At 38.7% G+C, this 13,429-nt stretch overlaps 1 protein-coding gene across 3 annotated transcripts in view; it reads left to right on the top strand.

The window, feature by feature from the left end:
* cadm2a (cell adhesion molecule 2a) overlaps positions 1-13,429 on the top strand; it is a 290,934-nt gene that overhangs the window by 237,674 nt on the left and 39,831 nt on the right. For all 3 annotated transcript variants that reach the window (XM_033641073.2, XM_033641057.2, XM_033641065.2), the window contains one exon: positions 5,376-5,513. In XM_033641073.2, the coding sequence (XP_033496964.1) occupies positions 5,376-5,513 (138 nt within the window). The remainder of the gene's footprint in view (positions 1-5,375; positions 5,514-13,429) is intronic.

Here is a 13,429-nt window from a genome sequence, read left to right as displayed (position 1 = left end):
TATTACTGAAACAGCACCTCCAGACAATTGTACAACCTTGGTGGAGGTTAAGCTTTGAGTGCTTTCTAGTTTCAGTTTAAACAATTTATGGCTTTGTTTTGTTTATTTCCTTTAAGACAAACAGAAATGAACATACTGACTATGGTTAAAAATAGCCTGTTGCTTATGCCAGCATCTGCAGACAAATAAAAACATACTGTTGAGCCCTGTAGTAATGTTTGTGCTGTGTGATCATCGCCCCACACAAACATTGTTTCATTTCCTGCCACTGGGCTTATTATCTTGCCAATTAGTTTTTGCTAATGCTAATAGATGTCCTAGTGCACTCCAGGACCATTAGCTGGTGCTCTGTGTTAACAAGCATTCAGAGAATTAGAGACATTAAAGGCTACTGCTCAATAAGGATATGGAGAAAATTATTTTTGCAATACTGAACAATAGTTAATGGTGCACGCCAGGAAGCAGAGAGGGAGATTTAATAAACATACCAAATGGTCTGGGAATGGCCTGGTTTATCTGCCACTGTTTCAGGACAGAGTGTGCTGGGAATGAAAACAAAAAAACATTAACAATGATTTGGACAAAATATCAAACTGTTAAATAAATGTGCAACAAAATGAGCTTCTGTTTCAGATCTTCTCGAAAATATTTTGGTGAATTAATACAAACATATGCTTATCTGTTAAAACAGTACAAATACAGTCATGCATAAATCACTACAATGAGTCAAACGTGAATTCCAGAGTATGAAAATAGTAATTGTATAAACAAAATGGTTGTGTTTTGGCTGATAAGATAGGTATCACGATACAGGGGTTAGGATTCAGTATATTGTGAAAATTGCAGTGTTTTTTAAATCTAAATTTACGAAAATTGTCAGTGCTAGTAGTGCACCCTTTATGTCTGTTTATGGCTTATGAAACTATGCCTGTTACATAGGCCCGTGTTCCTTGTGTTAACGCCAGTGATTTGTTGTAACATTGGAGTGGGAGAGTGAAATGTCTGAAGATAGAATATGACGCTGCCATGTAGCGTTTGAGAGTTTAAACACAAAATGAATCACTGCCACGAAACTTTGCATGTAAATTCTTAATTATTTAATTCCTGCTTAAAGGAAATATTTTGTGAATGCACTGTTACACAAGGTCAGTCTGTAATAACTTAATTTGTGTGCACAATTTGTGTGTATTTTGTGTGCACACCTCTCCTCAACCTCAACCTGTCCTGTCTGATTTTCAATATTTAAAGGTCCAGTGTGAAGGATTTAGAGGCATCTACTGGCAGAAATTATATATAATATTCATGATGATGATGCAGATGTCTGATATGCCGATATGTAACAACTCATTTGACCGATAACTGATACTGATATTGATGTATCCACTTTTTTTGCTACCTAATTTTAGTGATCATCAAGTCTCTATTGTAGTGGAATTAACATCATATTATGCATGCATACTCTTATCATGATGGCCTCCTGGCAGATGGAGACATGAAATACAATACTTTTCAATGTATTTAATATTCACTCATTGTGCAAAATAAGAAAAAGCATGTTGGCTGATTCTGATACTTCATTTTAAAGCCAATCTCAGCCGATACCGATGACATGCCAATATAATAATGTATCCCTATATATAATCACCAAAATATAAGAATCGTTGTCTTTTGTTACCTTAGAATGAGCCGTTTATGAGCCATGTTGTTGCTACAGTAGCCCAATATGGACAATCCAAGCAATGACTCTAGATAGGACCATTCGGGTTTAATTTTTTTATGCCGGCTACTGTAGTTCTCCTGCTCACTTTGCAAACAGGAGGAGTTTCAGTTGGTTGCAATCTTCAACCTCACCACTAGATGCCACTAAATCCCTCACACTGGACCTTAAAACACTTACTAGGGTCCGGGCAAACCCTATTGTTTTGCTGCATGTTCTTCTTCTTCTTCTTCTTCTTCTTCTTCTTCTTCTTCTTCTTCTTCCGAGGAAATCATACTTCCCATGCGCGAAAAATCACCAAACTTTGCACAAAGGTCCAGTCCCATGCCAGATTGCCTCAGCTGCAAAAACAGGCCAATAGTCCTGATGGTGGTGCTACAGCAAGCCTCTAAAGTTCAAAATTTTGAAAGTTCACAACAAATCAACCATATGTGCTACAGATTTGCAACTTTCACCAAAATGTAGCCCCAATACTGAAGAAACTTTTGTACATTTAAACCTATTGCAAATTATGAAGTCCATCACTCTGTTTTTTTCAAAAACTGTAAAACTTCTTAAACCTATCTCCTCCCACAATTTTTGCTCAATTGACACCAAACTTGCTACAGAACATCTTCTGTCCTATACAAACGATCCACACAGATTTTTGATTTATCGAAAATTGAGCCTACAGTGCATCAAAATGTTTGACTGTAAATGGTATTGTAAACATATACTTGCAAATTCTTGCTAAATACTTTTTCAATGTTCATTAAAAAAAATGACAAAATTTTGGAGTCATGGTAGATGATGTTTGGAAAATATCAGAATTTTATCTCAAAAACTGAATTTTTTACAGCATTTTGAATTTTGCTCTCATGCGAACAATTGGAGTCAATGCAAAAATGGCATTTTTAAACATCAGTTTTTCACTTATGGAGCCAATAAATCATTGTTAAAAACAAATTACCAACATCTCCATGCTGTCTAGATGCAATTTGTGTATTTTCGGATTTTTGTCTTAATAACTGAATTTTTGACAGCCATTTGAAATCTGCCTTTACACACTAACAGCTGCTGTCTTGCACACAGGTGACTGGCTTAGTCAATTTGTGAAGCTACATGTGACATTTCTGTTTGCCAATTAGTTCAGTGAGATAGAGGATGGCTCTAGGTGTTGAAGATTGTGAGTTCAAGTCTCAGCTAAGGCAGAACGGACATTCTAATGTGAAAGTCCTATGTTCAGGCATCATGCTATGTGGATTAGAGACTACTAAGGTTAAAATAATTATGATCCAGGCATTTTTGTGGAGAGACAAATACTCTTTATCAACACTTTTTCCCTGTTTATTTGGCTTAGCTATCAGTCAATATGCAGAGTCTATCCAATAGCTACTTTTACATTTTAAAAAAATGTTTTCATCTTTGTCACCATGGATAATGTTTAGCTTTAAGCTAAATCAGGCCAGTTTGTTCATAATTGCTAGCAGTTAATGTTATTCTTACTTTCTTGTTCTTGAGTTTTTTCTTTCCTTATCCTTATATTATGAGTCTGATCACTTCAGCCACTCATCCACAATTTGAAGGGCATGCCATAATTATATGATGTAACTTCTATGTTGTGTGTGTTGCTCAGAATTGCCTATTTTTGCCTAAAATTGCCCAGCCCCGACCATTGCTGCGCAGCAGCTATAATTGACAGTGTTTTTGAGAATTGATACAGTATCACAATACATAATATCAAGTATATATACTGAAGTTTATCGATATGTTCACACACCCCTAATGATCATCAACAAGACTAACAGTCTACAGCCATGCCAGCGTCTCTGTCGGCATGTCGGTGCTTTAAGCAGAATGCTCAAAGCACAAACATTAGGATGAGAACACACTCATAATGACTACACTAACAGGATAAAGTTTAGCATGTAATATGTTTATCACATTCACCATCTTAGTCTAGCGTGTTAGCTTTCCAGCATGTGCTAATTGAACTAAACATTAAGTACAGCATTTTTGCAGTTATTAAACAAATGACTGGACAAATAAGAAATTTGACCTGGTTGTGGGGCAAGATAAATGTCAACCTCATGGTGGCATTAGAGGAAAAGTCAGGGAATCACCAGAGACATTAGGATTCATCAACTGGAAGTTATGAATGCTGGTACAAAATTTCACATGGTGGATTAACTGACAGATGGACATTGCCATCTGAAGAGCGATGCCACCAGCTTGGCTAAAAATGCACAACACAACAGGCTCAGCATTCAGTTATTTTTAATAATAGTAACTGATTTTAAATTTTGGTTCTGAATAACTTCCAATAGAAATGACCTCCTGAACTTTGTATGAGATACATCCATATAAAGTATGTAGAATAAGAGAAGGCATTGTGATAAAATCTGGCCACAGGAACTATCAGTGAAATCCACTTTTCTCTTTTTTTCACCTCGCATCAGAAATCCAGTCTTGAAAATACTGTTTGTCATGCTGAAACAGTCGTGCATACACACACAAATACACCACAGCACGTTTAAATCCATGACGCACAAACGAACAGAGAAACACAAGCACCCACAAAGCTCTATACTCACACACACACATGCACACACAAACGGAGAGAGAAGGATTAGCAGCCTCTAGCCACCCGAGGGGAACGTGACTGTATAAGATGAACATTGTATTTGATCTGTTCTCGTGCAGTCTTGGAGAAAAAACATCAAATACTCTTCTGAGTCGAGTCACAGCTACTCATTCACATACTTATGCAGCACAGTGCTTAGTTAGATACAGTGACACTTCACACACTTGTAAAGCATTGAGGAAATTTGCATAGGAAAACGTATAGCGTTTAGTAAGATGAGGAGGGATAGATCTCACTGCATACTGTATCCTCCAGCAGCGGCCATTGTTTGGATTGTGTGTGAAGTTTATTCCTTCAAGAGGATTTTAAAAAGAAAACAGCAGGACCTTTAAATCTGGTAATAAACCTTACAAGAGGTGGTGAGACGGATGAGGCCATAGTCAGTCAATGGCATTGACTGACAGACCTTTCAGTCACTCAGCCTGAGGCAGACTTATTGCTCATCGACATTAGAAGGGCAGACTCTGCACACTTAAAAAACACTCATTATAGGAAAGGCCAGTAATTAACATTTGCTATACAACCTCCTGGCCTCCTCTGTGGTCAGAAGCCTTTGCTTACCCACATTTACAAACACAAAAACATAGTTTTTAATTCCACCTTCTGATATTTAGCCATGATGATATAATAAAGTTGGGAGAAAATACTTCCAGTGAAAACTATTCTCTTCTACAGACAGATATCACAACGTGGCCAAAGAACATTTAAACTATCTACAAAGCAAGATACCACTAGATAGATGTATGTGAGAAAATATGTTCCTCTGTAATTTGAGTAAACCGACCCTTAAGCATGAGGATGGTCTAACAGTGATAGAGACCGTCCATCGCTGTGTCAGCTAGACTCCTCCCCAATGCGTTCTCAAGCAGGACTCTGCTCGGGTATGCTGCTCTGTAGTCTGCCCTCTAATCTCCCCGCAGGAGCGCGAACTGGAGGAGAATTTCCATTAAGGCATAACAATATTATTGTTACATAATGACACACCGCTGTGTGTGAATTACTTCCATCGCTGTGAATTCCTGTTCTGTCCTTCAGGTGTGCCGGAGAAGCCAGAGATCGATGGCCTGACGAAGCCTGCCATGGAGGGAGACCACATCACTCTGACCTGCATGACTCAGGGCAGCAAGCCTGCCGCTGACCTGCGCTGGTTCAGAAATGAAAAAGAGGTCAAAGGTGGGTAAAATCTGTATCTGTATGTACATCTGAATCACTGCTATGGGTACACAAACACAGTGTGCATAATGCATAGACTGCATACAAATAATGGACGTAGCAACTGTAATGTCAACCATTGGTTTGTGGACTCCCATTTTAAAGCCTGGTATTGAGCAGTATGGCCGTAACCTTGTTGGATTCTTGAAACCAGAGGTCACCTGAGGTGACTCACTCAGTGTCACTCAAAGCGGGCATGCCCTTAACTTAGCTTGGATTACAACACACACAGAGGGAGCGTGACTTTATTCTCTGTTCAGAGCCAAGTGGCCATTTAAGGAACTGCAGTTCTTGGCACTTTCATGTTGGCTTCATTTTTTAGCCCTTGATGTTGCTACTTGGTGTGATGTCATACAGACAGTATATCTGGGGTTTCACCTTTGCTTCTTTAAAAACATTACATGTAGATTCTTAGAGACAATCAATCAATCAAACATGTTACTCCTTATTTGGACTACATATTTGTTATCGTTAGCATTTTTCTCAATGAAGCCACTTAATTACTTTCTATAGTTTTAAAAAGATGAAATTTATCATTGTGTGTGATCATCTGTAATGTTGCTAAAATGATAATTAGGCTTTACAGATCGACCAGTATTTCCAAGCTATAGTTTCCTTTTGACTTCTCAATTAGGCCCACAATTTTGTAGAGTCATTCCCAAACTCCACGGTGTTGTCAGACACTAAAAAATATTGATTATCACATTTCAGTGTGGCTCAGACCGTGTGTTGTAATAAACAAACAGAGCACAAGTGTGCCAGAAAATATGAATCTGCGTATTACAATACTTTGAAAATGGGCAGAAAGTCTTTTTCATAAAACCAACACCATGAAACTGCTGCAGCTGATGTCTCTACGGTGTATTTTTGTTCCGAACAAGTTGTTTCTAATAGAGCAGATTCAGCATGTGTCCTCTGGCCTGAGACCGATACATTAACCTCCCTTGTTATCAGAGGGCTGTTCTAAATCACAGTGACTGGACTACACACCTCATTTCCACCCTGCTCCTGCTCTGTTCTACTTGATGAACCATCCGCTTTGTAATTGTTTGAACGGGAGAGCAAGAGAGAGAGGGAGAGAATGAGAGAGAATATTAAAGAAAAGAGAGCTAGGGACATGAAATGATGAAACAAGGAAGAGAGAAACAGATGCAGTTCTGTATCAAATAAAATGCAGAACCCAGAGGGACAGACTGTCACAGATCATCCGCACTGTTGCAGAACTTTTTTACGAAGGCGTCTATGCTCTTTTACAAAGTAGATTAAAGGCAGATAACAAAATGCAAATCACCCCTTTCTAATTTAAATGACTGCAAGTGTAAACAAAGAGATTGAGACGATTGAGAATCACAGGTTTTCTTCTTTTATATTAGAACTGCCAAAAAAACAATGCAGGTTTGGAAAGACACTGTCAGAATCTTTGTGTAACCCAGCAGATCACTAAAACTCAGTAGTGAGAATAACAAGTAGCCAGGTGTTGCACATCTTAAACGCCCAATTAAATGTAGAAAATTTTCAACTTAAATTGCATTTTGGATGCAGAACACACAACACTTCACAGAATTTATTTCACTGCTTTAACAAAAGATTAATAAACCACAAAAATCTTTTTTGTGTGCCAAAGCATGCAACGCTTTTGCTTATTAACTTTGCATAGTAATACCTTCTCTTTGAGCTATCAGGTATTTTTGGGGCTTCTTTGCTGTCACAACAGTGACTGGGTCTGTCTTCTATTGAGCGCCTGTTTCTTCCTATTTTTCAATGACTGTACAAGCAATATAATACAAGTTTGCAATACAAGTTTCTAATACACACACCTAATAGGGTATCTTTTCAAACTGGACCCAATTTTTCCATGTTTTTGTGTCAAAGTGACTCATGGGAACAACCATTTTTGAAATTGATCCAATATTGAGCAAAAGGGCTACAGTGGAGCTACTTGTGGCGTATGTATTTTTTTTTGCCACCGATAGGCTCAGATTGTCATTATAGCTGTGTGGCAACATAAAGGAAAGGATCCCTACATGGTTAGACCCTTTTGTTTAAAGATAAGATCCTTTTTGTTTAACTAGAAACAGCCCTGAAATCGCTATATCCAAAGCCACCAGACTCCATTTAAATAAGCAGTAATTTTATTATCATAAAACACACTTAATTCCAAGTCGACAAAAACAAAATAAAACTCGCAAGTGTCATCTTGGTTTGTCTTTCCACTGTTCTAAAAATCACCTACTATAGTTTGGTTGAAATAAACCCTTAGTTCACACGGTTAGTTGTGAAAATATGCTGACTCTATACATGCTAAAATTGTTGTTTTTTCAAATGTAGTTTGGTGGCTTTGGTGAAAGTGAAATGAAGGCTACATCCTGACTGAATCAGGATGTTATCTGTTAATAGTCATCTTATGCGTATGCTTATTGACACTGACAAAACCTCACAGTTGTTACTGGAACCTCAATCAATAGTATGAAAGGGAATGCTTGATACTCCTTATAACCATTATCGCACTTTCATAAACAGTAATCGTATTAGTCTTTTACTCATTAAATGCTGGTAATGGGTAGATCCCCAAGTCGCATATTGTTTTTTACATTTTCTAATCTAACTAATCACCATGTTTTAGTGATGTATTACAGTAGTTTGTCACTCAACTTTATACTTCCTCTTATCACCCTTCTGAGGAACATGAAGCTTATAGAGGCAGAATATACACTAATTAGCAGCACGAGTATTTTTCCTTACAGGCTTATTGTGTCTCTGCGGGTGATTATTGCTTCTCCCAGTTGGCCCACTACTGAAAGAAGAACTCCCTGTAAGGCAAATGGAAACATAGCCAGGACTTAACATTCTTTTAATTTACCACGGGAAGTTAACAGGTAGTCAGAGATATCCTTGGTGGTTTGAAGTGAAGGTAGTCTCAGGAGGATACGCCTTCTCATTAAGGTCAGATGCTATAATTCTCTTCCCTCATCTTGGCACACTCCTCCCTTTAATTTGGGTCTTGCACAGTTTTATATCAGTATATTATTCACTGTGACAAGGTTGTAGCTCTTTGCCCGGAAAGGACACGAATAGTGTGTTCAGGATCACCTTTCTGTGTAAATGTAATCTGTACTGCATATTCCCTAAACACTTAACATTGTCGAAACTTATAGTATAGGAGCCAGTTTGTATGTATATATGAGGGTTACTGTGCAGTATGGAAATGTATTAAATTTGTTTTTAGTAATTTCAGGTCTGGATAAGAATGGTTAAAAGAAAAGATAGTTTGGAAAATATTTGTGATTGCCCCAATCTGTTTCTTAAAATATAAAATTAGTGAGCTTGATATCATCGAAAACAAGACAAGAGGTATGACATGCAACTAAACACGTAGAGCTTCCTCTATGCCTGTGCTTCACAGTCAGCTCTGCCCAAAATGCCTAAAAATTAAACCAAATACAGACATTCTCACTGAATTACTTTGAAAGAAAATGTGGCAATGTCTTTGAATTGCGTAAAAACATACTATCATAGATAACCAGATATTCTACTTATGCAGTGATGTAGTCATCAGAGAAGTAAACGGACTATCTTTTCTGTGTAAGATAACCACACCTTTGTGGCTGCGTTCATCATTGTTTCCATAGACGTGGGGTTCCCAACTGCTGAGTTGCGGTCCAAAAGTGGGTCACAGGTCCGTGCTGAATGGACCACAGGCTATCGATGCGGAAGGGCCTAAAATGCTGGAGTAGAGCTTAGTTTCAAGTCTATGCCACCTTCCTATCAAAAGTTATTCGCGATCATACCTTCCTGTATCTAGACCTGACTCCTCGAATGTTGAGTTCACCCACTTTCAGTCATCCTAGAAGGTCGGGGGTGGGCTCTATCGATGCGGAAGGGTCCAAAATGGGGGAGTAGAGCTTAATTTCAAGTCTATACCACCTTCCTATCAAACGTTATTCATGACCATACCTTCCCGTTTGTGGACCTGACTCCTCGACTTTAAGTTTTAGTTCAGTGAATTTCTGGAACAAAGCTTTTACTATGAAGTGCTGTTTCCTGCTGTAGAGTGAGTGACTAATAGACAGCTACTTGACAAAGACAGCAAACTAGCTCGATGACATGGCAAAACGCAAGTATGACACTGAATTTATTAAACTGTGTGGACCTTGAGCTAATGACGAAGGAGAAATCTGGACCCCGTGGCTGGACCAGTTGGGAACCACTATAATAGACAATTAACAAGGCTGCACAGATGCTATTAAAATAAAATTATTTAACTTTTTTTCAGCTCATATTCCATTCTTAGTTATAAAAGAGACTAAACAAATATAAGGGAAAATAATATGACTATAGGTACGACAGTTTACCTCTTCTCAGACGTCCAACTTTCTGCGCAGGAGTGTGGACTGAATGGTCACAATAGTAATGGATAAATGGATGTCTTCCAAGGGCTAGCTATTTGTACTTAGATGTCAAATATGTTTTGCAAAATCTACAGAGAAGTCTAGAAAAGTGTAAATGGAAAATGTGTAGAAACTCTAATATATAATGATCATCATTTTTCTCTTTAGTAAATCTTAGTAAATCCTGGTAACATTGTCCCAAAACAGAGCAGAACCTTGAGACTTTATCCAAATGTCGGATTAGAAGATCCTTGTCACATCTGCTATTGGACTCGTCAAGAATTTTGATCAGAGGCGACGTTTTTGTCCCTCGCTGAATTCACTGAAAAGCTCTCTCTGTGTCTGCCATTACACCCTTTCTACCCCGGCTTAAGCCCAGACAGCTCAGCCTGCTATCTGGCATTAGGGTCTCCCAGGGTCCAGATAAGCAAGCAGATAAGTCCAAATCAATGCTGGTTTTGCACACAATTTTAAGCACATATCATGGTAACTTTCCATTTAATTAACCAGAGTTGGAAGATGATATTGAATCTGTGTCATCAGGTCTATTCAGAACATCTTCTGAGCTTAAAATTTAGGGAGGTAAAGATGTGTTAATCCCACCCGCTAACTTTGGACAGAGTGAAGATGAAGTCCAAATTTGATTTTTCAACCACAAAAGGTCACTGCTAATCAAGCCAGATTCATGAACTTTTATGTAGATTCTTTCCCTAACTGACCTTGTCACTGTTGTCTTTTTTCTCATATCCATAGAAATTATACATAAAGCAAGTATATATGCTAAGGCTTCTGATGGTGTCAAAGGTGAAGGACGCATTGATCCCCTTGATTAATATCCTGTCTTTCCTGACAAGTAGGTGTCTGCTTTTAATTAGCAATCCGTCGCTCAGTGTGAAGCATTTGTCAGACATATTCAGGACGTGTCCAGCTCAGGAAAAAGTACGTTCTCCAGATTATGATTGACACATTCACACATTTAATTCTTCTCCACAAACCAGAAGTGCATTTCTGCCACTAATTGGTCCCCTTTCTTCATATTAATAAGAAGGTGCAAATTGTTACATGGACAGTCAGTGTGACTTATTATATATGTATCTCACTAATGGAGAGTTTATCTGTGTGCGTGCCACTCTCCGGCAGTCTTTCTTTACATATTTAAATCGACAAAAAAAAATAAACATGAAAGCAAGCAAACACAAAGGGCATGTTCATACACAATGTATGCATGCACGTGTCGGTGTATGTGAGTGCACTTGAAGTGTTCATCATCCTGACAGGATCAGGGTGTGTTCAATGCGAAAAGCCATCTGATTGTGGGCGACCATGCTGGGAATAAATGACAATTGTGACATATTGGTGTGGGATCTGGGGGAATAGAGAAGATTATATTACCGGCAGAGCCACTGGAGCGGTCCATCACCCATTCGCATGCAGTTAACGGACACCCTATGCTAAGTGTGTGTGTATCTGAGTATACGTGTGTGCGAGCAAAACAGACAGATGGAGCAGACAGCCCGCATGTAAGGACATAAGCTTGTGTGTGTGGAACGGAATCCAATATTCTTATTTCTCAGTCTCTTTGTCCCTCAGATCCCCTCAGTCCCCACCCAGTAATGATATATTTCTATCTCAGTTACACACCGTAACCCAGAGAGACCTCTGCCAATATCACCACATGTAGCGCTTGTTTACACACCACTGAACCAGGGGGAGCTGTGTGAAGACCAAGCAAGGCAGGAGATGAAATGAATATTTATTTCAAATAAGGGTGGGGATGTTTCGCTATCGGAGTGGTATTATCATACTCTCTGACCTAAACTGTAGAGGTTATTGCTTCATCATGTTACGCGATAACTCTATTCCAAGGGGGCTTAAGGAAGAAAACACAAAGATTTGATTCAAATTCGCTCACGGTCACATCCCTATTCTGTTGTCAAACTTGTTAGTCAAGGACAAGGAACTATTACGGCGGACATGCTGTGCACTATTTTAGGTCATTGTCTGCTGACTTCTCAGCACGCTATCACTCAAGTCTGCCCGTTCGCTGAGGAATCTAACAGTGACTGGACAACCTTATCAAAAAGTGCTGGCTATTTCTTCATTTATGGGTAATTGTCCTTGAATACTGTGAGGGAGAACAGAATAAGGTGGCCATCATTATTCCAAGGTTTTCTCTCAAAAAAGAGCCATTGAGGAGAGTAGCTCCTGAAGCGCATTTGAAAGAGGATGATGTTAAAGTTGATGAGACTGCTTGTGACATTGTGAGCGCTAAGATAAGAATTAAGTTCAGGAATTTAAAGATGTTTTTTACTTAAAAGAAAAATACCTTTTCAGTCACTTCGGCAGTGTTAGACAACCTTGCACACTACTTAAAAAGTCTGTGTTGGGACTACATTTATGCTACCCAGCTCCCTGGGGTGCAGTGGATCAATGACCATTAAAGATGTAATTTCAAGATGGCTCCTGCAAGTCACAGTGGCATGAATAAAAGATGTCTAAGTCGTACACACACAAAAACGCATATTCACCTTTTATATTCTGTATACATGTACAGCACAAGCACAAAAGTACTTGCATACATACACACATTAAATAAGATCTGCTGATATCTACTAGATTGGTATATTAATTAGCATCAACATTCAGATGAGGCAGTGCTCTCTGGTTTTATGCTATTTTACATCTCTTTGAAGCATCACAACTTTAAGGGAGCAGTGTGAAGGATTTAGTGGCATCTAGCACTGAAGATTGCAGATTACAACTAGCTGAAACTTCTCCCACGTGCCAAGCGTGAACTCCCGGTTAGGATTCCTTCAGTGTTCATTGTTCGATAGGGGCCTCGTTAATAAAACTGTGCACAGGAAAGGTGACTAAAGATAACATACAAACAAAGTACAGAAAGTGCTTACGTACAAAAATATCCTGATGTATAACACAGTGCACACGCTTGTCCCACACCAGTTTCCCTTTATAAATCAGAATCAACTTGAAATTTGGGGCAGGTGAGCAACCGTCTTGCACCACCCATAGGTGCCTATAAATGGCCAGTGAAACGCCCTGAATTAATATTCATTAACAAGAAACAGCACAAAGAGGAGCATCCAAACGTAGCAACAAAAGATTAAAAAAAAAAAAAAAAACTTTGTACAGTGTGTAGTTGAAGTTCTTGTTGGAGAGGTTGATAACAGAAAGACAATGTTGTCTGGTAACTCAATATGGGCATTAATAAGGCTAAAATGCACTGGCGTGGCAGCTGCTGGCAGATGCTATAAATGCTGCTGCCTCAGACTGTTTCAAAAGTCAAGAATAAGTGGTCCAATATTAAGGTGTTAAGGCTATTTGCGGTGATTTATTTGGACAGAAAACTGAGGGATGTTTCGCACTAACTGAATTAACACTCTAAGTGGAGAATACAGCTGCCATAATTGTTTGACAAACACTCTGATTTTCCTGTCTCAATTATTAAAATACGTTTTGTTTTCATAAGCG

Source organism: Epinephelus lanceolatus, chromosome 11, assembly GCF_041903045.1.
Source record: "Epinephelus lanceolatus isolate andai-2023 chromosome 11, ASM4190304v1, whole genome shotgun sequence".
Classification (NCBI taxonomy): Eukaryota; Metazoa; Chordata; class Actinopteri; order Perciformes; family Serranidae; genus Epinephelus; species Epinephelus lanceolatus.
This window is presented reverse-complemented; position numbering and strand designations above follow the sequence as displayed.